At 47.2% G+C, this 25,837-nt stretch overlaps 2 protein-coding genes across 3 annotated transcripts; both read right to left on the bottom strand.

Moving 5' to 3' along the window:
• Positions 1–11,724: 11,724 nt before the first annotated feature.
• On the bottom strand, positions 11,725–15,370 carry SF3B4 (splicing factor 3b subunit 4). The gene is made up of 6 exons (XM_068965156.1): positions 15,309–15,370; positions 14,724–14,852; positions 13,950–14,492; positions 13,429–13,635; positions 12,276–12,449; positions 11,725–12,084 (listed from the first exon to the last, which is right to left on the bottom strand). The coding sequence occupies exons 1-6, from the start codon at positions 15,340–15,342 to the stop codon at positions 11,897–11,899; spliced, it is 1,275 nt and encodes a 424-aa protein (XP_068821257.1). The 5' UTR covers positions 15,343–15,370; the 3' UTR covers positions 11,725–11,896.
• A 900-nt stretch (positions 15,371–16,270) lies between these two features.
• Positions 16,271–25,128, bottom strand: MTMR11 (myotubularin related protein 11). 2 transcript variants are annotated; one of them, XM_068964778.1, is made up of 17 exons: positions 25,063–25,128; positions 24,630–24,720; positions 23,572–23,693; positions 23,007–23,067; positions 22,694–22,836; positions 22,146–22,224; positions 21,880–22,015; positions 21,543–21,630; positions 21,299–21,387; positions 21,089–21,213; positions 20,574–20,640; positions 20,253–20,323; positions 19,570–19,736; positions 19,135–19,308; positions 17,844–18,020; positions 17,120–17,413; positions 16,271–16,849 (listed from the first exon to the last, which is right to left on the bottom strand). In XM_068964778.1, the coding sequence occupies exons 1-17, from the start codon at positions 25,126–25,128 to the stop codon at positions 16,703–16,705; spliced, it is 2,097 nt and encodes a 698-aa protein (XP_068820879.1). In that variant the 3' UTR covers positions 16,271–16,702. The 2 variants fall into 2 exon arrangements, with proteins under 2 accessions (XP_068820879.1, XP_068820880.1); XM_068964779.1 differs by having other exon boundaries at positions 24,630–24,705.
• Positions 25,129–25,837: the final 709 nt, after the last annotated feature.

The raw sequence follows: 25,837 nt of genomic DNA, 5'->3' as shown, positions 1-25,837 counted from the left end.
CACCCCTCCCCACCACTGCTGGGTAACTGAGCCTCGATCCCAACCCCAGGACAGCCAAGGCTGCACCACTCCTGCCTACATACTACCCTACGGTCTGGAAGATGGAGTCTCCACAGTTCTGATGGGGAAAAGATCAAGGGGTCAGCTGAGAATGTCCAAGGAGGAATTCGGAGAGGCAGGGACCAGAATGCAAGGGGAGATCTTCACGAGCGCAGGCATAGAGACCGCCCCTGCCAGCATCCGCGGCGACCCTCCCCATCCTGCCCTACTCTGGTATAAGAGCGGAGCCCCTAGAACTGACTGAACCCGTTCTCCGAGCGCCTCCCCTCACCCTTGATTCTGCTGCTGGACTAGTGCCCATCAGCACTCAATACCCCTTCCCCCGACCCCGGAGCGACTGCCTGCCTCCAGCCCCACCCCCAATCATACCCCCAAGCCTGGCTGTTCACCACCTCTATCTACCCAACATTTCCGTTCACCAGTCCCTTTCTTCCCTCCTTCATCTGCCCTTCCTCCACCAACCCCCTCCCCCCACACACACCCCACAAACCCAACCGCTCCCCCCGACCCGCAACCCAAGTCCAGGTGCACAGACTGAGGCAGCATATATTCTCCCGCCCCAGCCAAGGTCATCTATCACGCGCGGCGAGGGGGGGAGGTGGAGGGGGGGTGCAAGATGAGTTGGGAATTGGAGTTTGAGGGAACCCTATTCCACCTTACAAGCCCCCACCCCCGTTTACATCTGAGGACAGTAGTATGAGCTTGGTTAAGGTAGAGAAAAACACCCCTCCTCCACACATATATATATGTATAAATATATATATTTCCTTCTCTGATCAATACAGAAACCGCCATAAATGTCCATTCAAACCACCAGCAATCCCGTCACCCCTGATGAGGGACGGTCACCCTCCCCACAAGCAAAGCATCGGAGGATAAAATGGCTGCAAGACAAGGCGAGGATGCTTCTGCCCCGGGGCGGGGTGGAGCTGAGAAACTGAGAGAGGGGTCTCACCTGGGCTGGGTCCCCCAGATAAGGGAGTCCGGGTGAGGGCGGGGGTCCCGGCGGTGGGGCAGGCGGCAGCGGCGACTGCTCTGGGTACCAAGGGAAGCAGCAATGCAGACCTGCCCCCCCACGGGCTCCGGCCCCGCCTCCGCCCTCCCCCCGCCCTCCCCCGCCCCCCCGCACCAGTGAGCATCGGGAGAGACCATTGTTGGGGGGTGGGGGGTGGAAGAAAAAAGAGGATGGGGAGGGACTCGGGGCTGGGGAGAGGCGGTGAGGGAGCTGGAGGGGCTTTCACAGGGGCAGCTGGAGATGACACCAGCCCCTCCTAGTTAAAGACTAAAGGATCTAAGGAAAGTAATACTGATGTCAAGAAGGCAAGTGGGAAGACAGAAAGGGAGATGGTGAACGAGGGAGCCCCTTCCTCAGAGCCTCAGTCCCAGAATGGCAAGACCCACAAATGTTAGGGACTCGCTCTGCCTTCAAATCGCCTCCCTTTCCCTTCCTCACTGTTCCCAGCCAAACTCCCAAATCTGGACTGCTCACACTCCAAGTTTACCTGGCTGTTTCACAGGAAGCAGGAATAACAAAATGTGGTTTTTATCCTAAACTGCCAGAGAAGGAAACTCCTGGATCCTTGTTATCTCCTTCCAGAAATAGTCCAGACTATTTATTTCCAATCAGACCTCCTTGTCCTCCGTTCTGCTGGTGACAGCAGAGGTTGGAGAAGCTGCAGGGGTTTGACGGGCATGACCAGTTGGGCATCTCCCCTGCCAATTATTTCCTTCTTGCTGTTGTTTAGTCCCTAAGTCATATCCTACTCTTTTTCTACCCCATAGACTAACTAGCCAGGCTCCTCTGTCCATGGGATTTCCCAGGCAAGACTGGAGTGGGTTGCCATTTCCTTTTCCAGAAGATCTTCCTGACCCCAGGGATCAACACTCATCTCCTGTCCTTCATTGGCAGATGGATTCTTTACCACTGAGCCACCAGGGAAGCCCTAGGTATTTGTTACAAAAAACAACAACAACAACAACAATAATCTCCCGCAGTACTCTTCCCCACTTTCTCTTACCACACACACACACACACACACACACACACACACACTTCTGCTTCCAGGGCAAGAACAAAGTGAACTGGTTTCACTTCTTTCCTTTATCTTTCCTTTGCCTCAGTATCAGTAACCTGGGCTTAGAGATCCAAGACATACCACTTGGTGAACATATTTGCTTCAGAGATGAGGGAAGCAAGGTACTTTGGAGATGCTCATACTGAATGTAAGTCTACCTATTCGAGGTAAGGACTGGGGTTATTTGGACAGAGCACTGACCAGGGTTCTCACTTTCAATAAGCTGTGGGCCCTTGGTCAAGTTCTCTGTCTCTCTGAACCCCAGTTTTCTCATCTGGAAAATGAGGGGCTTAGAGTAGATGCTGCATTGATCTCTTATATTTAATAATGTGTGATTCTGTTCTGTTAAGCACAGAGGTTTCAAAATGTTGGGATACGTTACATGGAGAGGGCTGGCAGCTGGGTGTCCCCAACCTCACAGGTTGCATTTGTGGTACTGAATTTATCACTGACAAAGATATGGGTCTCTGGAGTTTCACAAAGCTACATCTTGGAATATTGTTTTGTGCCAACAAGGTTTACAATTTACTAAAACAGAAAGCCATAATACATAAGTGTTAGGTTACAGAGAAAAATTTAACTGTCACTCACACTGAAGGAAAACTCATGTCTGCATGTCCAGCACATTCTCTCCCTTTAAACCAAGTCAACAATAATGTTAACATATAAATGCACATTGATATAACCAAAGAGGAGGAGTTGTGTCTTTAATGGCATCTGGCCATCCCCAGCAAGGAGTCATGCCAATGGGTTCAGAAAACTCTTCTTGGCTACGATTCTCCACCCCCCATCTCTACACTGTGGGCAGCCTTGCCAATGCTCCTGGACTACTCTAACTCTGCTGGTTGAAACACTCTTTCCAGGATGGCTCTTGGAAAGGCTGTGCCCACATGGGCCTGAGGGACTCTCCCGTTACTAGCATTCACAGCTGACTTCTCTTCAGGTTGGCATATTCTTCATTTAAATATGTAAATATTTTCAATTAGGTTATAGCCAAGTTCTGCTGGCAGGGAGCCATGTCTTCTCTTTAAGGTGACTTTGCATACTCTCTACTTAGCCATTACTTATCCATTTCTAAAATAGAAATCTTGTACTCTTAGAGGGAAAGGGTGGATATATTTTTCAAGTTCTGAGGAAAGACTTTATCATTTCTCCCTAGAACCAAGGACCCATGCACCTCACCAGCTACTCCTTCATGGGCCCCTTTTCTGGGTCCACTAAGTTTCCTAGGGGCTCAGTTCAGGGCCCTTCTCTGCTTCCACCTACTCTCTTTGTGATCACCTCAAGCAGATCCTTGACCTTAATGCTGTCTCTATGATATCAGTTCCCACATTTCTATCTCCAAAGGTCCAGACCTTTCCACCAAGCCCAAACACAAAATCATCATCTGTCAATTCAACATCTCTCAATTCAACCATATGACTATCTAATAAGTATCTCAAACTTAACAGATCCTTAAACAAACTTCTGAACCAAGTTCTTTCCCATCTCTTCACCAAGATGTTCAGGCCAAAAACCTTAGTTATGCTTGTTTCCTTTCTTTCTCTTATCCCTACATCAGCAAGTCTTGTTGGCCCTACCTTTAAAATATATTCTGTGTTTACCACTTCTCCACCCCTGCCCCCTAGTCTAAGCCACCATCATCTCTTACCTAAAACTACTGCAACAGCCTCCTAACTGGCTCCCCTACTTCCAATCTTGCTTATTTAAAACCCATTATTCTCAGCAGTTAGGGTGATTCTTTAAAAACAAGTCAAATCTGATCCAACAAATACTCTCCCAAGAGAAATGAGTGCATATATCCTACAAAAAAGACAGTACAAGATTTTCCACAGCAGCTCTATCCGTAATAGTCAATAACTTCAAATGTCTGTCAGCCAAAGAATGGTTAAACTTGTATAAACCAATTGTGGTATATTCATATAGCAAATGTGTGCATGCTCAGCTGCATCAATCATGTCCGACTCTTAGTGACCCCATGGACTGTAGCCCGCCAGGCTCCTCTCTCCATGGGATTCTCCAGGTGAGAGTACTGAAGTGGGTTGCCATGCCCTCTTCCAGGAAATCTTCCCAACCAGGGATCAAACCCATGTCTCCTGCATTGTAGGTGGATTCTTTACCGCTGAACCATTGGGGAAGCCCCCTATAGGGAATACTATTTTAAAAGATTGAACTACTGTATTTGTTGTTGTCAGTTGCCCAGTCATGTCTGACTCTTTGGGACCCCATGGGTATAAAGCTGCATAAAATAGTATACAGCTGCATAAAAAGATCTCACAAACAAAATACTAAGCAAAGAAGCCAGACACCCCCCTCAAAAAAAAGAGTACACACCTATGATTCCATTTACATAAAAAGAAAAAGCAAATTAAACAGTGAGAGAAAATAGTGGTCACATGGTGGGAATGTGCTACATTTTAATCTAAATGGCAGTGAAAAGGGTACATGCATATGTAAAAATCCTTAAGAAATACTTAACAGAAATACTTAAATTATTTGTTTTGTTTGTTTATGGATCTGTGTAACTCAGACAGTAAAGAATCTGCCTGCAATGCGAGACCTGAAGTTCGATCCCTGGGTGGAGAAGATTCTCTGGAGAAGGGAATGGCAACCCACTCCAGTATTCACAACTGAGCAACCAACACTACTACTGCCAAGGATTCCTTAAGTAAAAATATTGAAGATCTGTGTGTCTTTTTTAATGTTTATCTGATTTATTTATTTAGCTGTGCCAAGTCTTATTTGCGGCATGCAGGATCTTAGATCTTCTTTGCAGCATGCGGGATCTTTAGTTGTGGCATGTGAACTTTTAGTTGCGGCATGTGGGATCTAGTTCCTGACCTGGGATTGAACCTCGGGCCCCCTGCATTGGGAGTATGGAGTCTAAGCTACTGGGCTACCAGGTAAGTCTTTTACTCTAGACTTGTTCCTACCCCTCAGACTGCTCTTCTCCACAAATGGCTTATATTGGGTGTGGGAAATAAGACTGTGGAGCAGGAGGTGATAAATGGGTGTACAGTAATGATGGCTGATATTGTTAGAGCAGTTACTTGACTTGGGCACTTTTCTGACCACTTTACGACAATTAACTCACCCCACCTCCCCATTAACCTATGAAGTGATCACCATTTACAGATGACATTTACAGGCACTGATTGGTTAAGTAGTAACTTGATTAATCACACAACTCAGAAACGGCAAAACTAGGATTTGAACAAAGGCAGTAGAGATGCAGAGTTCTTAATCTTTAAAAATTTATCCATCTTAGGTGTATAGTTCCATGTGTTTTAACAAATGTATATTTCCCTGTAAGCATCCTTCTGATCAAGATAAAGAACATTGCCCCTAAAATTTCCATTGTGCCATTCTGAAATTAATGTCCCCATCCTTTGCAACCACTGATCTCCGTTCTGTCACCATAGATTAGACTTGTCTATTCTAGAGCTTCATATAAGTAGGTCCATACAGTATATAGGTCTCTAGCTTCATAGCTCTGGGTTTCAGAGCTTTCCAAGGTTTTAAATCACGGCCTTAAACTACTTTCTGGTGTAACTTCTTTCACCACTTATCCATCAAATTGGCTCTTCATCAGGACTTCCCTGGTGGTCCGGTGGTTAAGACTGCACTGCCACTGCAGGGGCCATGAATTTATCCTTGGTTGGGAACTAAAGATCCTTCATGCCAAGCACGTAGCATGTCAAAAAAATATTTTTGAATATTGACTACTCCTCAACATCAGGCACCCACCTATATCCTCTCACTACTTTTTATCTACTCCACTTCATGCGTGTGAGATTGTCAGGATGGGGAGCATAAAGAGGGATATAAGAGGGTCAATAACAGCCTCTCTAAGACACCAGAAGTGGCTTCCCTTGTGGCTCAGATGGTAAAGCATCTGCCTACAATGCGAGAGACTGGGGTTTGATCCCTGGGTTGGGAAGATCTCTTGGAGAAGGAAATGGCAACCCACTCCAGTATTCTTGCCTGGAAAATCCCATGGACAGAGGAGCCCAATAGGCTACAGTCTATGGGGTCACAAAGAAAATACCGTAAAGTTCCAATGAGAGACGTTAACAAGTGAAGCATCAAAATTCCTATCCTCGAAAAGCTTTTAATCCAATTAGAGAAGGGATAGCTTATATAGAAAGCCAATAAGTCACAAGGCAAAACATTCATTCATTCAACATGTATTTATTCAGTAAATACAATCATATAACATGACTATGCAGTTGGCTACAGAGTTCAGTTCAGTTCAGTCGCTCAGTCATATCTGATTCTTTGTGACCCCATGAACCGCAGCATGCCAGGTCTCCCTGTCCAAAACCAACTCCCAGAGTCCACCCAAACCCATGTCCATTGAGTCAGTGATGCCACCCAACCATCTCATCCTCTGTCGTCCCCTTCTCCTCCTGCCCTCAAACTTTCCCAGCATCAGGATCTTTTCAAATGAGTCAGCTCTTCACATCAGGTGGCTAAAGAACTGGAGTTTCAGCTTCAACATCAGTCCCTCCAATGAACACCCAGGACTGATCTCTTTTAGGGTGGACTGGTTGGATCTCCTTGCAGTCCAAGGGACTCTCAAGAGTCTTCCCCAACACAATTCAAAAGCATCAATTCTTCTGCACTCAGCTTTCTTTATAGTCCAACTCTCACATCCATTACTTGACCACTGGAAAAACCATAGCCTTGACTAGACGGACCTTGTTGACAAAGTAATGTCTCTGTTTTTTAATATGCTATCTAGGTTGGTCATAACTTTCCTTCCAAGGAGTAAGTGTCTTTTAATTTCATGGCTGCAATCACCATCTGAAGTGATTTGGGGCCCAGAAAAATAAAGTCAGCCACTGTTTCCACTGTTTCCCCATCTATTTGCCATGAAGTGATGGGACCGGATGCCATGATCTTAGTTTTCTGAATGTTGAGTTTTAAGCCAACTTTTTCATTCTCCTCTTTCACTTTCATCAAGAGGTTCTTTAGTTCTTCTTCACTTTCTGCCATAAGGGTGGTGTCATCTGGGTATCTGAGGTTATTGATATTTCTCCCGGCAATCTTGATTCCAGCTTGTACTTCCTCCAGCCCAGCATTTCTCATGATGTACTCTGCACGTAAGTTAAATAAGCAGGGTGCCAATATATAACCTTGACGTCCTCCTTTTCCTATTTGGAACCAGTCTGTTGTTCCATGTCCAGTTCGAACTATTGCTTCCTGACCTGCATACACACAGATCTTATTTCAATTACTACATCTACTGCTTCTTAGCATGTGACCTTGGTCAAGGAACTTAATGTCAGCTTCCCCATCTTAAAATTGGTGTAAAAGCAAAATCTAAAATCATAAAAGTAAAATCTACCTAAGGCATTGTTTTAAGGATTGAGATAATGCATATAAAACAGTTCAGTACCTGGCATACAGTAAAAGTTCAGTAAATGTTAGCTATTATTGTTCTTACAATCGGAACTTCCCCAGTGGCTCAGTCAGTAAAGAATCTGCCTGCAATGCTAGAGACTAGAGTTCAATCCCTGGATCAGGAAGATCCCCTGGAGAAGGAAATGTTAACCCACTTTAGTATTCCTGCTTTGGGAATCTTATGGAAATCCCATGGCAGGCTATGGTCCATGGGAACACAAGAGTTCATGACTTAACAACTAAACCACCACCACCACCATTTTTACAATTATTATATGTATTAGACAGCTTTCAACACTCTCAAGGGATACAGATTAATAGAAAATCATTAAGGATTCTTACGGGATTCAGTTTAGTGCAGGGATACTTAGATTGGGATACACGAAACTTCTGGAATTTTTGCTTCAGGATATTCGGTAAATATGCATGCATGCATTTTTTCTTTGGGTAGGGTCCATAGTTTTGTCATATTCTCAAAGGACTGTCCCATGGCCCACAAACATTAAGGACCCATTGTCTAGAGCCTGCATTTTCAATGGGAGTAGTATTGCCCCCCTCCCAAGAAGTCAAAAATTGGTACAGGGATGAGAATCTTAGATGTTACGTTTATGTCCTTCCAAAGGGCCATAGTACGTATACAGATACAACAGCATATCAGTGATATTAAAATTTCATGCTTGGGGGAGGGCGATTACAAATGTCAGAAGATGCACAAAAACTAAAAAACAAACAGATGTGTGAACTGAAGTAGCAAGGCGTACTCTTTTCAGAGAACTGCTAAGCAAAAATGGCAACCCACTCCAGTGTTCTTGCCTGGAGAATCTCAGGGATGGGGGAGCCTGGTGGGCTGCTGTCTATGGGGTCGCACAGAGTAGGACACGACTGAAGCAACTTAGCAGCAGTAGCAGCAGAGTCTGAAATGGAGAAGGCAATGGCACCCCACTCCAGTACTCTTGCCTGGAAAATCCCATGGATGGAAGAGCCTGGTAGGCTGCAGTCCATGGGGTCGCTAAGAGTCAGACATGACTGAGAGACTTCACTTTCACGTTTCACTTTCATGCATTGGAGAAAGAAATGGCAACTGACTCCAGTGTTCTTGCCTGGAGAATCCCAGGGATGGGTGAGCCTGGTGGGCTGCTGTCTATGGGGTCGCACAGAGTTGGACACGACTGAAGCGACTTAGCAGCAGCAGCAAAGTAGGAAAGAACCAGAGGGTGGAGAGATAAAGGAGAGTTTAGGGGAGTCAAACTTAATAACTAGAGGAGGCACTCGGGAATCACTCAATGAATAAAAGCTCAGAGATTCTGAGAATAAATGCCTGAGAAAACAGTGGTTTGAATAAAGACAGTAGGGAATTCAGCAAAGGCACTAATTTACTCTATGACAGTGTGAATTCATCAACAAGATATCAGAAAACAGCCAGAAATGCCTCATAGGAGGAGTTCCCTGGTGGCCTAGTGGTTAGGATTACAGGCTTTCACTGCCACAGCCCAGGTTCAATCTCCAATCAAGGAAGTGGGATCTCAGAAGAATCCATTCATTTGATAGATAACCTGAAGGCAGAAAGCACACAGAGACTGAGACAAAGCTTCCCAACACCTGGGGATGCTCCAGTGTTGGCCTCTGGCGTGTGCGGCCAGGATCCAGCTGCTGGCTATGCCAGGTTCCAGGCGTTTCCGGGACCTCAGTTTATGACCACATATAGCAGAACTCTGCTTGAAATTAAGGTGGTCAGTTCGTCCCCTTGTGACTCAGAAGCCTGGTATCCAGTCATGCTGTGAAATACCGTGTCTAATCTTCCCCCAAGTTTTTAGTTTGGCCAATGTAAGTGCTGCATGCAGGCTCTTAGTTCCGCTAGCAGGGATGAAACCTGTACACCCTGCAGTGGAAGCACAGAATCTTAACCACTGGATCGCCAGAGAAGTCCCTCCCCCAAGCTTTTGGCATATGTAATCAGACATCCACTAGATGACTCAACCTGCACACCTTCCAACACACTACAAAGTCAACATACCCCAAATTGTGCTTATCATCTTTATCCTGCTTCCCCAAGTTCTTCCTGCTGCATACTCTCATCTTTGATTCCACTCTTCCTTTCATTCATTGTATCCAATCTAATTCCAAGTCCTAACTTGCCTTTTAAGTATCTCCCCACTGGAGGCTTCCCAGTGGTAAAGTGGCAGAGTCCACCTGCCAATGCAGGAGACACAGGAGATGCTGGTTCGATCCCTGGGTTGGGAAGATCCCCTGGAGGAGGAAATGACAACCCACTCCAGTATTCTTGCCTGGGAAATCCCATGGACAGAGGAACCTAGAATTCTTAAGCCAATAGTCTAAAGCCTGAAGCATCCTATCTGTGTGCTGTTTGAAATGGTTCTCTGTGCCACAATGCGAGAAGGGCTGAGAACTAATCTTTGGGCACTCCCTGACTAGTTCTGACCTCATCCTGCCTCCAGCACTGAACAGCTTTAGCTTTAGCACATTACAGACTATGCTACTTATCAGTCTTTTACTTCTGCTCAGAAGCATCCCACAGATCTGGAATGTTTCCCTTCATCTTAGTCTGAGAAGCTTCTAACCTTCAAGATCATTCAACTATCATTTTCCCAGAAAGTTTTCTTCGACTTTCAAGCCAGGTTGGATACCCTTCCTTACGCTCTCAAAATATTTTGTTTCATAATAATCTCTTATGTATCAGTCTACTGCCCTGGTGGCTCAGACGGTAGAGACTGCCTGCAATGTGGGAGACCCAGGTTTGATCCCTGGATTGGGAAGATGCCCTGGAGAAGGAAATGGCAACCCACTCCAGTGTTCTTGCCTGGAGAATTCCATGGTCCGAGAAGCCTCGTGGACTATGATCCATGGGGACACAAAGAGTCAGACACAACTGAGCGACTAACACTTTCACACACCCCTGGTAATGATCAGACAGAAGAAATGCCCTGCTCATCTTTGTATCTCCAGTGGCCACCAGCAGAGTCCTTGTGTGTACGACATTACCTGAATGAGAATGACGCAAAGAACAAGAGGGCCAGGCTTATCTTTTCTTGCCTGGAGTTTAAGAAAGTTCGTGGTTACACAAGCCATAGAGAGCTTTGGAGAAGAGGATGATATAACAGGATTAAATGTGGCAAAGGAAAGAATAGGCCATTGGATTTGATCTAGTTACTTAAAGTCTGAGCACAGATTTAAATATGATGTAAATCAGGTTTGGAAGGCCTGAGGAGAAAAGAAATAGGAATAAGATACAAACCCCTTACCCAAGATATTTGGCAGTATAAAGAACAAAAGAAAATGAAGGATTACTGAGTTCCTACAGTCCCATTGCAATTACTTTGCTACCATTTAAGATACATGGTTCCACAATAACATAGTATGCTTAAGAAATCCAGTTTCCCTCCATATTCCTTCCTTCCCCCAGTGGGTATCAATTTCCATTAGTTTATGGTTTATCCTTCCTTTTTCTGGCCGTGTAGCATGTGGGATCTTAGCTCTCCGACCAGGGATTGGATCTGTGGCCCTTGCAGTAGAAGCAGAGTCTTAACCTCTGGAGCTCCAGGGATTTTAAAAGAGAGACAAATGTACAATATACATTATGTGTCACCCTTTAGATAAGAAAGCACATTATACATTCTGTTCTACATGCTACTTTCTTAATATAGCCTCGTGATCTCTTCAATCAGTGTGTAGAGTCTCCCTCATTCCTTTTTACTGCTGCTTAGTATCCTACTGTATAGATTTACCAGTTTATTCAACCAGTCCCCTACTGACTGATATGAGAGCTGTTTCCAATCTGTTATTACAAATAGTGCTGCAATGAATAGCTTTGTGCATGTTACTTCCTATTTTTGCCATCTTATTTCTAGGAACTTTACTTCTATTCTAACTTAATACTCACAATAACTATGCCATAGATACTGGGTCTTCATCTTATGTATATAATTTTGATGTAATGAATCAAGTGCTGCAGTACACAGCAGTCCAGCATTTGCAATAACACATTGTAGAGTAAGTCTTTAAAACTTGGAATAAACACCCTCACTCCTACCTTACCGTTCTTCTCCCAATATACGGACATCTCTTCTCAGAGAAAAAGAAGTTATTCTGTCAAGTTAAGCACCACAAACGATAAACAAGGAGTTTAGTTTAATTTTCTCTGGGTATTTGTAAAACACTTAGGGCCAACATAGGAAAAAATAAAATAAAATACAGCCTCCTGTGAAAAAATTACACTTACAAAAGAAAGGCCTGAGAGGGATTAGCGCCTTAGCCCCTCGGAGCTATAGCAACTCTGATTGGTCCAAGGAAGTGAATAGCTATTGGGAGGCTACAACAGGAGGAAAAACAATGAGAAATCACTGAGGGAGAGGGCCTCGAAGTGGGCCTCGAGGGGGCACTGGAGGTCGGGGAGTGGGTCTGGGTGGAGGGAGGGGCCCCCGCTGGTAGCCGTAGGGTGGAGGTCGTGGAGGGCCAGTGTATCCATGAGGAGGCATCAGTGGAGGAGGTCCACGCATACCATGCGGAGGCATAGGACCTGGGTGACCTGCAGGTAAAAAAGGAAAACTAAGTAAAAACAAGGAATAGGAGACAGTTCATATTGGGACAATGTAAGGAGAGGATACACTGGGAGATAGTGAAAAGAAAGAGAAGAAAAGAAAGTGCAGGGGATAAGAGGTGTGACAAAACAAGCTGCAAGAACAATATGTGAGGATGAGGGAGGTGAAGACTACTCACCCATAGGAGAGCCAAACGGAGGCCCTCGGGGGGGCATGCCCATTGGGGGAGGTCCAGGATGAGGCATTCCAGGTGGTGGTCGGGGTGGTGGCTGCCCCCCAGAGCCAGGCGGCCCAGCGTGGGGGTGCCCTAAGCCATGAGGGCCATGGTGGGCCAGCTGCATCTGAGACATCCCTATGAGAACAAAACAAGACACAGTGAGAAATGAGACAAAAGGAAGTTAGAAGACAGGAGGGCAAAGAAAACAAGACAGAGAAGAAAATGAAGAAAGTGACATCAGATAGAATACAGAAATTAAAGCTGGTAAAAAGTGCCCTTATCTTTGACTCCATCCCAAGAGAATAAATCAGCCAACTACCCTACAGCTCCCCAGTCCCTGAAGCCCATTTGCTCCTTCCATGATTTAGGCATTGTAACAGTGCTGCAGAATGGCGTGATTATTCTACTGAATAGAATCTGGGAAGATAACAGAGACACTGTCACAGCAAAGATCTAATTCTAAAGGATGAACAGGAATTTTTCAGGTGGACAACAGAGTGGGAAAAGAACATTCCAAGCAGAAAAAAATCAGCAGGTGCAAAGCATGGGTGTGATCAACAGCACAGTATGTTAAAGGAAACCCAGCAGAACAGCTTGCAGTCATGGGAGTAACGGGCAGGAGCCAGATTGTGCAAAGCCTAGAATGCTACGATAGCGAGTCTGGGTTTCACTCTGTAAGTAAAAGGGAACCACCAGAAGAATTTTGAGCAAAGGTGTGTGAATATCTGTATTTAAGAAAAATTACTCTGAGATAGTCAATCAAAGTAGACATAATTAGAGTCAAAGTGTCAGTTAGGGTATTACTAAAATAAATTAGGTGTGAAATAATGAGGATAGGAGAGCCTGGGCTTCCCAGGTGGCGCTAGTGGTAAAGAACCAATGGAGAGAGCCTGTTGTTCTCTTTGGTAAAACTTAAACAAGAAATGAAGACAGCATGATAGTTGTTAAAATAAACGGTAAAGTATCTTGCATTTTTTTCCTAAAAGAATGTCTGAAAGAAAGGAGAGCTTGGGCACTATCTATTATTGTTAAAGGACAAAGAACAGCAGCATTAAGTACTGACAGAGCTCCTCTATCAAGCTCATCCCTCTCCTTCCCAGCAAAGAACACCCACCTGGATGGGGCATCCCACCCGGTGGGAATGGGTGAGGATGTGAGTGTCCGTGTCCAGGATGTCCAGCCCCTGGGGTTCCCGCTGATGGGGGACCATGTCCTCCAGCCCCAGGAGGCATAGGTGGTGGTGGCATGGCTGGGGGTATCCCAGGAGGAAGGGCTCCAGGAGGTGGTACTGGAGGTGGGAAGGAGCCAGGAGGAGGCATGCCTATAGAGCAAATGGAAAAACAGTTAATGATAGTGAGCAGAGAGTGCCTTTTGAGAGCCTGTTCCACCCTGGCCTCTCCAGGCAGAATGAGCTCTTTTCCCCTCCTCCCAGCTCTCTGAAGTCAGCAACATTAAGTGACTCGAACAACAACCTTCTGAAGAAAACAACAACTTTCTTCCCACCACCATCATCATCCCTCAACCCCTTTCTCATCACCTAATGACTCAATGTCCTCTCCTTGCCAGGTTATTTTTCCTTCTTCCTGGCCCCACCCTTCCCAACCCAAGACAAACATTTTTTATCAAAAGCTTTACCTGGTGGAGGAAGCCCAGATCCCAATGATGATACCACAGGATTGGGAGCAGATGGTGGAGGGGGTGCATCTGCAAATAGCTGATGAGGGCGGTCAGCCTGGGAGAGTGGGTTCTGTGCTGCCAGAAGTCTTTCAGCTGCTGAGCCATGGCGCTCACCCTTGGAGTCCTTCTTGAATGCGTAGGACACAGTGATTGGGCGGTTACAGAGGTACTGCCCATTCATGGCCTCAATCGCTGCATCCGAAGCATCAAATGAAGCAAAATTAATAAAGGCATAACCTTTGGAGTTGCCTGTGTCAGGGTCCCGCATAATCTTGGGGGTTTGTAAGATGACCCCAAAGGCGCTAAAAGTATCATAAAGCAACTTCTCATCAATCTCCGGGTCCAGGTTCCCAATAAAAATGTTGGCCCCCACATCCAGGTTTTTGTTGTGAGCTGATGCCTTGTTCACCCGTATTGGCTTCCCATAGAGTTTGATCATGTTCATGATCTTAATGGCATAGTCAGCATCTTCCTCACTCAAGAATTCCACAAAGCCATAGCCTGGGGAAGTGGAAAAGAAGAGGTTAGCAACTGAAGTGATTTAAAAACGAGTTTATAACTCATTTGTCTTCTAAAGCACAAAGGATAAGAAATAATAATCCCAACTTCAATTGAGAATGGTTCCAGAAACAAAATCTTTAGTTTGCTCACTCCAAAACTTAATATCACTGGAGACCTCCAGGAGCAGTCTGTCCCCTCCATACATAACTGTCCTTTTTGCCGTGTACTCACCTTGGTGCTGACCAGTGACTCTATCTTTTGGCATGTGCGTGTTCACTACTGGTCCTGCCTGGAGAAATAGTTCCCACAGCAGTGGTTCGCTAACCTTCTCATCGAGGCCCCCCACGTACACAGTGGCATCTGGAAGACAGGATTAAGAGGTGAGGACAGAGATGAGGGGAAATAGGGAGGTAACGGGAACATGAAGATGGAACCCAGGCGGAGGAAGTGGGGGTGGAGATGGGGTAGAAAAGCGAAAAAACAAAAAGATGTTAGATTAAGCTTTTAGAAGCTCCTCCTTTCCAGAAAATAGACAATCTTATGTCTAATTTAGAGTGACGGTGCAAGTTCACTCTGTAACTTTTCTTTTTCTTCTTCTTCTTTTTTTTTTTTTTTGAGTGGGAAGGCAGCAGAGGATTGGACACAGCATCGCAACTACAGGCCTCAAGTCTGTCCATCCCGTCCCCATAAGGCATCGGAACCAGTCTCGCGCCCTTCGGAAAGGCAAAATCTCCCGCCCCAGCGGAAACATTGCTGGGCCTAGTCGAGGTCCCTCAAACCCCCAGAGTCCATTCTGGGTTTGTCCCCTCCAGTCACCCTGGTTTCGCTCGGAGATCGGCCCGGCCGCCATGGCGAAAGCGCTCCCGCCGTCTCCAAGCAGCGATCCCGCCCCCTGACCTCAGTCACTACTTCCACTTCCGAGGCGAAGGCTGACGTGAGGTGGTGGGCGGGGCCGCGGCAGGGGAGGAGCCGGAAGCGGCCTCGGCCATCTTAGGAGACGCTGAGACTGGAAGCGGCTGAGGTAGTGGTGTGCTTCAGTCCACGCTCCCGTGCAGGAGTGCTTCTATGAGCGGACGCGGCGGGGAGCGTGAAAAGGAAGCGTTCTGTCTCTTTTAAGGCAGTGTTAGAAGTTAAACGGTCACACTGCTCCCGAAAATGTCACTTCAGAAGCTGGGAGAACAAAACTTTAGTTTTCATGTGTTTTGTAGCCTTTTTTTTCCCCTTAGAAGGGTGTGCAGAGGAACCCCTCAACGCAAGGCGTGGGGACAACCGTCCATCCCAACCCGCAGTCCTTGAACAGACGCGTCCTCACAGTCCAGGCCTGAGCTTGAGGTATTTCCTTTTTCCTCAGGGAGGGAATTGTGGAATGTCTGAGCTCGCCTAGTCACTGCATAGGAGGGGAACCTGAGGTTCGGAGGTGGGGTGGTACCGAAGTTTACGGGGGTTTGATACTGAAGCCGAGAGGCCTCGGCCTCGACCTTCAGAGCACACCCTGAACTCCAGCAACCTCTGGGTGTGCCTTTGCCCTGTCTACACGGAAGAGACCTGCAGCGCCTCACGCAGCCCAGCCCCTTACTTCCTTAGCAGTAATATGGTCGGTACCGTCCCTTCGCGGGTCACATTCCTTTCCCTCCTCTCCCACCACTCCCTTACCTAAGGTTCCTTTAATCAGACACAAACAGTGCCAGCGGCGTGTATAAATATTGTGCTTTAATGAACTCCTTAAATAGAAATGTCACAATGAAAATATATAATTGGAAGAGATAGGGTGTCCCGTGTATATTCCATACCCATAGAAAACTATAAGGGAAGAAATAGAAATTGGAATTAAGCAGCAAGAGGAGGTGAGAAGGAGGTCTGTAAGCCATCTTGTTGGCACTGATAAACAGTATATCTGATTATCACAATTTACCAGCGCAATATCCAAAATTTCCATCCCAAAGACATGGAATTGCCCTGAAAAAGAGAGGCAGTCTTCTGGATTGTTGTTGTTTCTTAATTCTTCAAATGATAAGAACTGTTTAAACCAAACAAGGCAGGATAAGAGTTGGATAAGGTTAGCACCACTCATCCTCAATAGAAACTCAGGTCAGTGATCTTGTTTATGAAAGCTGAGGCAGCAAGACCAGATAAGAAAAACCGAAGGATTAGACAAAACTCTCCCTCACTCCAGGCCACCCTCTGCCCTGCCCATGAGAAAGCCAGCAATTTCAACAGGATTGGGAGAGAATGGTATTTGGGTTTCTTTTCTTGGAGTGATCCTCAGGAGATATTCGTGGTGTCCATTTCCTTAATAACTCTTGAAGATGGGATAGCTCCTCCTGGAGACCAGAGATTGTGGGAGCTGAGAGGCCCATCTGGGAAGAGGGTGAAGAGAGGCAGAGAAGATCCTTAATTCTCTTAGTTCCCTTTCCTCCTCCAGCTATCCCCTAGGTTCCACTTGATATAAGCCAGAAGCAGTTTTCCCACACTCCCAAATCTATCCACTTTGATACCAATAGGAATGGTATCTAACTTCCCAGTCCCCCAAACCCTTGCCCTTCTGCCTCCCGGAAACATCTGGTTTCTCCTAGAACATCTGGTTCAGACCCCTTCTCCCACTCCCAATTTTTGTCTTCCCTTCTCACCTGGACCTCAGGCCTTCCCCTCAGGTAGCAGCGTCTCCAGAGCCTGATCTGGGGTCCCAGACATCCAGGCAGCAGCAGTCCCGGGGGTAAAGGGCAAGCTCCCCAGTGTGAGGGGAGCCCCCACTCCTGATCAGCCAGGCTTTCAGAAGAGATAGCAGGTCGAGGGAGCCAACGAGAAGAGACTGCCAGCAGGGAGGGACTGTCCCGCCAAGGACAGAGTTGATTCAGGGGTGTCAGGGCCCCTCTAGAGAAGAGCCACACGGAACTGGGGGGCCCAGGAACCATGAAGCTTGGCTAAGGAGGAACAGGAAATCAACTGGCAACCTAAAAACCTGATGACCCCCAGTTTCCCCAAACTGGGTCATGAAGGAATGTCCAGCTGTCACGCACTGCACACTGTACCAGTTATCAAACTACAAGCCTTCCCCTGAGAACACTTTATCTGCTCTCCTTATTAGACTTCAAACTAGGCCTCCGGACTGATTAAAGTTGATTTTAAGGAAACATAAAAATGTGTGCATGAGACAGGAAGACTAATAAGGATGAGGAGGACCAAAAAAGATGCCATGTGTGATTTGTAGGATTTCTGTCTTCCTGGGGACAGTTAGGACTATAAATGACACCAGAAGGGGAATGAGGAACTCAGACACTATCACTTCTCCTCATCTAGTAGGATGAGCCTGTGAAAAAAATCAAAGGAATTTAGGAACTTCAGACACTTTACCTGCTGTCTAGGGAGCCAGGAATCTGGGCAGTGTTCTGGGTTATAGCCAGGATTACAGAATTGTAGTATTTGTTTATTGCTGTAGCGTAAATTCCAGTCCCAGACAGATAGTTGTGGGTTAATAGAGTTCCCAGCCCCTGGGAACCCAGGGGTATAGACTTGTGTATAGTTGTTGAACTAGACAGAGGAAACAAGAAGAGGAAGGTTAAACAAAAATATATAATCCTCCCCAGTTTAGAGAGAAATCGTGAAACTCATCTTATTCTAAGAATCAGATGTAAGGCTTCCCTGGTGGCTCACTAGTAAAGAATCCACCTGCCAGTGCAAGAGGCACAGGTTCAATCCCTGGTCCAGGAAGATCTCATCTACCTTGAAGCAACTAAGCCTGAGCACCATGACTGTTGAGCCTGTGATCTAGAGCTTGGGAGTCACAACTACTGTGAGCCCACACGCCACAACTACTGAAGCCTGCACACCCTAGAGCCCATTCACAACAAGAGAAGCCACCAAAATGAGAACTCCATGCACCACAACTGGAGAATATGCTGCAACTAATGTGAGAGTTGGACTGTGAAGAAAGCTGAGCACCGAAGAATTGATGCTTTTGAACTGTAGTGTTCGGGAAGACTCTTGAGAGTCCCTTGGACTGCAAGGAGATCCAACCAGTCCATTCTGAAGGAGATCAGCCCTGGGATTTCTTTGGAGGGAATGATGCTGAAGCTGAAACTCCAGTACTTTGGCCACCTCATGCGAAGAGTTGACTCATTGGAAAAGACTCTGATGCTGGGAGGGATCGGGGGCAGGAGGAGAAGGGGACGACAGAGGATGAGATGGCTGGATGGCATCACTGAGTCGATGGGCGTGAGTCTGAGTGAACTGCAGGAGTTGGTGATGGACAGGGAGGCCTGGCGTGCTGCGATTCATGGGGTCGCAAAGAGTCAGACATGACTGAGCGACTGAACTGAACTGAAAGAAGAGCCCACTCAGCAATGAGGACTCAGCACAGCCACACACAAAGAAAAGAATCAGATGTAGGGTGAAAGTCCAGTCCTGAAAGAAAGCGCCAACCCCCTCCCCCTTTCCCACCCGCAGACCACTTTTCATATTCAAGAGTAAACTTCAGAGAGTAGTTCTTTTGTTGACTAAACAGCTTGTGGGATCCTAGTTCCCCGACCAGTAATTGAACCTGGGCCATGGCAGTGAATGCCCAGAATCCTCACCACTAGCCCACCAGGAAACTCCCAGAGAGTACTTAATGGGTAGGGGAAAGCCAAAAATGGAAGTCACTGACCTGTCCACTCTGCTTTCCACGCTCCCAGGGGGTGTCTCTCAAGAATGTAAGGGTGTCAGGAACTCTGACACTGTCATGAAGAGCAAGAAGGAAGAACTCAGAAAATTCAAACTCAGCTGGAAACTGCTGGAGGAGCTGCCAGACGCAGTCAAGGAAGAGGAGAAACACTGGGGCCTGAGAAGAGGGAAATTAAGAGGTTGGAAGGGTGTGTGGGGACTTAAATGGGGAGGATGAGTGATGTGGGAATGGGGACACTAAGGAGGTCAGGGGGTGGAAATCAGTTGAGGTAGGGGGTTGGGGTCCCTCATCTGGATCTCCTTTCAAGCTCAGCCCAACCTCAGACCTAATTTGGACCTAATTCACCTCCAGTGGATTTTAGTATGTCATTTTCTCATCCCTGTACTTCTTAATAACACCCTCCCCAAACATTCTCACCTCTTCACTGGCCCCAGATCCCCCAAGTCGGGTCAGGAAAGGATGTCCAGCTGCCACCCACTCTCGTTGCACTAATGATTGGAAGCCAAGCAGTGTTCGGGCTTCAGGGGCTGAAAGCAGCTGGACGAGTGAAGAGAGGAGGCCATTGAAATCACGATCACCGCGCTCTGGGTGATAAAGAGGGATAAGGGACAAAGAAAGAAAGACCAAGAAACTAGGGCAGAAGAGAGTGAGAAAAGGAAACATGGCAGGAGGAAGTAAGAGGCACAGAGGGGGAAAGTTTTGGGTAGGTAGGATTGAGAGGGCACATAAAAGTGAAGAAAAAACAAAGACCTTGAGTGATTAACTTCATACACTCCACCAAGAAATACCCAGCTTCACATGTTGGAAGCAGAATCAAATGCCAAACCAGTTTTCCTCATTTTCCTTCCCCAGCCCCCAATCCAAGCCCCCATCCACTGATGGAAGGACAGGAACAGAAGGCTGAGAAGCCCTCTGTTAGGGACCACAAGCTTAATGGGGAGGCAGAAATAGCCCTGAAACACGAGTAGTTCCTAGCAAAACGAGAGAGGATGCCAGCACTGGAAGGGGACAAGCAAACTCTAGACCTCCCTGAGCAGAATCCAGTCAGGTGAGTAAAGAAAAAAGGCAAGGAATGGAGTGGGTTGGCCCAAGAAACTCACCTTGAAGTACTACAGAGCGAACCCTGGATGTCACTAAGACTGAGATGTCACTGGCCTTTCGAAGACAAGACCTGGAGGGGTGGGCGAGGAAGAGAAGAGAACAATAGGCCTAGAGGAAGGGAGTGATGGGTCATGGGGTACTATGGGGGCAGACTCCCAATTCCTGCCCGCGCACCCCCCCCCCCCCCCCCCCCGCCGCCTTCTAAGGAGCAACAAATAACAGTCTTCTTGGGGAACCAAGGAGAAGAGTTAATGGAAGACTGAGGAGTCCAAGTTAACAGAAGTTTGAATTATAAATCATGCCAGAAAAAGATGGAGTACCTGGTGTAGTCCAACCATCGTGTTCCTTCCAGAGCTGAGAGCCATTTATCCTCAGCCACAGATGAATCTGAGAGAGTGCAGAGAAGTCAGAAGGGCAAAGAGATCAGGAGAACTGGGGATTCAGGGTCCAGAATTAAGGGGTAATAAGTTGGGTAGTTGTTGCTTATGGGGAAAGGAATGAGAAGTAACTATAAATGGCTATGAGGTTTCTACAATTAAGTTGTGATGGTTGTACAACATTGTAAATACAATGAAATGCATTGAATTGTGCACTCAAGATGGGTGAAGGGTGAATTTTATCGTACGTAAATTATATTTCAATAAAGCTGCCTTAAAAAACAAAAATGTTGGGATCAGGAAGACAGGAAATCAATGAGTCTGTGGGAAATGGGAGTTGAGTGGAAAACCAAGGATTATTGGGCTGAAGGAGTTCTCATCCATATCAGGCAAAAGGGTAAAACCAGGTTAGGGTCAACAGACCTAGAGGTGGGGTGAGGGGTCAAAGTTTATCTCACCAGGCAGGCAGAGGGCCCTCAGCCTCAGGTGGGCAAGTTGGACATCTGCAAGACTAGGCAGCTCATCCATGGTGTCTACAAGGACAACGTCTGAATGCCCAGCCTGAAGCATGGACTCCACTGCTCTGGAGGGAAGGGAATCAGAAAGTAAGGGAAGGTGTCTGCCCCTCACATCTAACCCTTGATTCTGCTTATCAAACCTCCCCTCACCTGATATCCTCCTTGTTGGGGTCACTGGCTGTATAGAAGCCCCCACAACGAAGAAGATCACTGCCCCCAGGGTGATGCCAGGACAGGCGCTTCACATGGATGAGAGAAGGATCACTGAGGGAGAAAATCCTAGCCCCACCCTACCCTTGCCCCAACACTGACCTCAGGGATCCCCTCCCTTCACAGTGACCGCTAACCTCTCATGACCCTCTAATCCCAATATTACCATCATCCCCACACTGACCGGTCCACGGCCCTGATGGAAGTGGCCAAATGCTCTCCTGACCTCACTGTCCAGCGTTCGGTTAGGGACCCAGAAGTAACGAGGGAGGCTGTGAAATTGAGAGTTATGTCACAGCATGGCCCAGTGACCTCAATACAATGCAAAGCTGTTATAAGGAAGTTGCTTAGGAGGGGATCTTTCTGAAGGATCTCAGGTTTAGAGATCTAGGGGATAACGGGGCTAGCTTTGTGGATGTCCTTGGAGTCTGGAGTTTGTGGGAAGTCCCAAGTTTTAGAAGATCAGAGTAGCATGAGAAGATTGATGGCACAGCACGGGGTTGGGTGGACTGGGGCATCACCTGGTGGCTACGTCGAACCTCTCATTGACAGTGCTGACCCTCCAGCCCCTGGCTGCCTGCTTTTTCCGCTCAGTCTCCCAGTCTTCTATTGTCTCCAAGAGGGGAATAGGTGGTTTTCTGGAGTCAGAACTCTGGCCTAGGGCAGGAGGTCGGCCGGCACAAGAGGAGGAGGAAGAAGAACCAGAGACAGCTTAGCTCTTCTGTCTCCAGCCAGCTTCTGCTTTTCAGACTCTACCCTTTCTTTACCCCAGAGCACCCTCACTCACCAGCCTTGCTCAGGGTTATCCCTGCATACTGTTGGGCTGGACTGTTCTGAGCTCTGGCTTGGACAATGGCCATGGTCACCTGTAGAAGAAACGACAGCCCATCCTTTGCCTCACACTAAAGTGAAAAGGAGGCAATAAGGCTCATATGTTGTTTCACCATCTCGGCCACTAATAGAGAAGAAAAGCGAAGACAGTCCCTAACAAAGGGAGCTTCCACTGGTCATGAGAACTGGAGTCGGGAGAACACATTTAGAACCACAAAATGACAGAATGGTAGTGCTGGGAGGAATCTTGGGAAGAATCTTGTCCAACCCTCCCTGTTTTTCAAAGGAAGACACTCGTCCACAGTTATACTCCTGATAATTGGCAATGCTGGGCTAGAACTCAAGCCTTCACTTTCACCACACTCTAATTTTAGTTTTTCCTAGAGGAGAGAAGCAGAGAGAATGATGAGAGGGATCTTGAGAGATGGGACTATTGGGGATTGCCAAGGAAAGGATCCTAAGATTCTAAGGGGAGGAGGGATTCTTGGGTTGGAGACCTCTTACCTGAAAGGCCTGAGGCTCTAGTCCTCCAGACTCAAAACCAACTCTGAGTAGTCGAAAGTCTTGGCCGTGAATCAGAATCTCCTCAGGGATAAATTTAAGCAGGGACCCTGGACGGAGGAGCTGGACTCGGGACGGGCCATTCACTGAAGTCAAGAATTAAAGAGTGGTATAGCCATGGATCAGGGTCCCTCTAGGAGGAACTCTTCCAGCCCATCCCACTCCATCCACTCAGTCTGTCCTCTGAGAACAGAGGAAGGATGAGGAAGGGTTCCAGCACCCACAGTGAGCCCTTTCACCAAACCGCCACACTTACCAGCCTCTAATCGCCCAATGTTGGCCAGGGAAAAATCATACTCACTGCTCAGGGGAGTCTCCTAGAGGAAGCACATGACTGACGCTAAAGACATCTGAAGTCTCGTTCATTGTCCTACCTTGACAGCCCTAACCTCCCTAGAGATGCTTCCCAATGACAATCCTTGATACTCTTAGAAGGCAGCCTTTTAAGCATAACTATCTCACTTCTCAGAGAAGGCACTGGCACCCCACTCCAGTACTCTTGTCTGGAAAATCCCATGGACGGAGGAGCCTGGTAGGCTGTAGTCCATGGGGTCGCAAAGAGTTGGGCATGACTGAGCAACTGCACTTTCACTTTTCATTTTCATGCATTGGAGAAGGAAATGGCAAGCCACTCCAGTGTTCTTGCCTGGAGAATCCCAGGGACAGAGGAGCCTGGTAGGTTGCCGTCTCTGGGGTCGCACAGAGTCAGACATGACTGAAGTGACTTAGCAGCCTCTCACTTCTATAATGTTTGTCTAAATCTTCTAGACTCCCTTTCCACTTGCCACTAGTTGTCCTTTCCACTGCCCTAACCTTCTCACCTGACTCCGCTGCCATCCACGGGGCTGGAAGGTGACCCTCAAGTTGCTGCAGATCAGAGTTCCAGGAATTTCAGGTTCCAGCCCCTTCCTCACCCCCGGGGCCCATGCTAGAATCTGCTCCCCTGCAGGGCAAGAAGGGAAGCCAGGTTATGACTGTTCGCAGTGTTGCCCCCACTCCTATACACACATTCCTCTCAGACATTCTGTAGCAGAAACTAGTTGAGGCACTCCACTGTTAGCCCTTATGCAGCCTTTATTCTCTCCACTCACTCAACCTACCCATGTTTGTTCTCCTTCTCTTTCTTGCTTAACTGCACTCTGAAAATGATTGCCTTCTGGCTACTTGATGTTTACCCCTCCAAGACAACTTTCCCTAACACTCCTTTCCTCTGGGAGCATCCTTCTTTCCAGAAAGAATGTCATAGGACGATGACCTCGAGGACCACCAGAACCTGTTCTGGAGTGACCCAAAGCCATCCCTAATGATTCCAGTGACTCTAAGAGAAGAATACAAGGCTACATCAACCCTGATCCTTATCTTCAGTTCCATTTTCCCACCCTAAAACTATAAGACCTCTTCCAACTTCCCAGGAAGGGGAAGGGCACAGTCTTGAAAGTGTTAGCTTGCTGCGGCCCCCTTTGCCTGGCAAAGTAATAAAGCTACTCTTTTCTACTCCTTTAAAGCTCTGTCTCCTTTAAAGCTCTTTCTATTCAGCATAGGTGAACAGAGGCCAGTTTTTCGGTAACAGACAGGAGAATCTAAAGAGGAAAGACTAAGATTCCTCCCTAACCCCACAAGAATGAAAACTTAGGAGGAGAGATTTTAGGCCCTCAAATATTTTTGAATAAGTAAATGAGAGGAGTAACAGGGTCAAGAAAACAGAGGGACCATCAAGCTCCAACCAGCCCTAGGCAGAGAACAGAGCAAATCTCAGGTAAAAGCACTTTGAAACAGAAGAGGAATACAGAGGTATCTTTAGTGAGGTTTGAAACAGGGTTTGAGGAGGGTGAAATTTGGAACAGTCTGGAAATCAGAAGTATTGGTAAGGCATTATTACCTGGGAGGCCTCCAGAGGCCAGGCAGCTGCCCAGCTGACGACTCCTGGGCTCTGGCATCCCAGTCCCCTGGACAGACTTCGGTCCAGAGAGCTGTGAAGGGTGTAGGGTTAATCCCCAAGCTTCTCTGGTCCTGGAGTCTGGGGTTACTTCAGCAGCCACCTTTGGAGGCCTACACTCAGACTCTCAGGAGAAACTGAGATCAGTGGCTGTGGAGAGCTCAGGACAGGCGTTGGCAGATAGTTAAGGGAGGGGCTGGTTAATGGATAATGAGACAATGAACTTGAGACTGCAAAAAAGACCAAGCACTGTCAACCAGAGGCTGATATGAGAAATACCCTCCGCCTCCTCTGGATTCTTCTCTTTCTCCACATCATCCCCATTCGCACCCTCTAGATGACAAACCCCTCCCCCAAGCCCTTTTCCTCTCCTTACCCCCATCTCTGGCTCTTCCTTCTGGGGGGCGATGTTGAAACTCTGGCCCCGGCCCCCCCACCACATTTCTCTGGCTCCATCCGGGGATGGAGCGGTCAAGGGTGGAAAACCTCGAGGATGCTCAAGCCCCTAGGGGAGAGGCTGAATCCTGTAGCTAGCAGGAGGGAAGTCAGGGAGAAGGGCAGGAGGAAGATTCAAGGGAAAGGAGCACTTGAGGTGCAAGGAGCACGATTTGGGGTCTTCTGAGAGGTGTGTCCAGTCCAGCTAAAGAAGGCTCCACGGAAACTTCAGTCGACTCTGGAGAGGGCGGAAGAGATGCCCAGCCCCTTAAAGGAGAAGACACACAATTTTGGAAAAGTGGAGAGAAAGTGGAAGAGCCTAAGAAAGGTGAGGAAAAATTGGGGAACTGAGAAAACCACATTCCCTTCTTTACTCCAAACCCAGATCCTATCCTCTTTCTGTTCATGAGCTTTGGAGACTATTTGAGGGAAGCAGTAATGACAAGTATTAAACTGGAATCATTTGGGCCACTTCCCTGGACTCTCACTGATGGCTTCCCTGGGAAGCTGTTTTTGTCTTCTTTAAGGGGATGTGAGGAATGATTAAAGGTACTTCAGGCCTCCTTACAACCTCTCCTGACAGTGTGAACTAAAGTAGTTGAGAAGAAATAAATGGAAATTGGCCCTTGGGATTTTTGCCTGGGAAAGCCCAAGAACTGGGATGGGGGCGAGAGGAAGTGTTTTTGTATATCCTTCTCCAGAGAGTGTGAAACATC

The sequence above is a fragment of the Capricornis sumatraensis genome, chromosome 2, assembly GCF_032405125.1.
Source record: "Capricornis sumatraensis isolate serow.1 chromosome 2, serow.2, whole genome shotgun sequence".
Taxonomy (NCBI): domain Eukaryota; kingdom Metazoa; phylum Chordata; class Mammalia; order Artiodactyla; family Bovidae; genus Capricornis; species Capricornis sumatraensis.
Note: the sequence above shows the minus strand (reverse complement) of the source record. Positions and strands in the feature narration are given on the sequence as shown.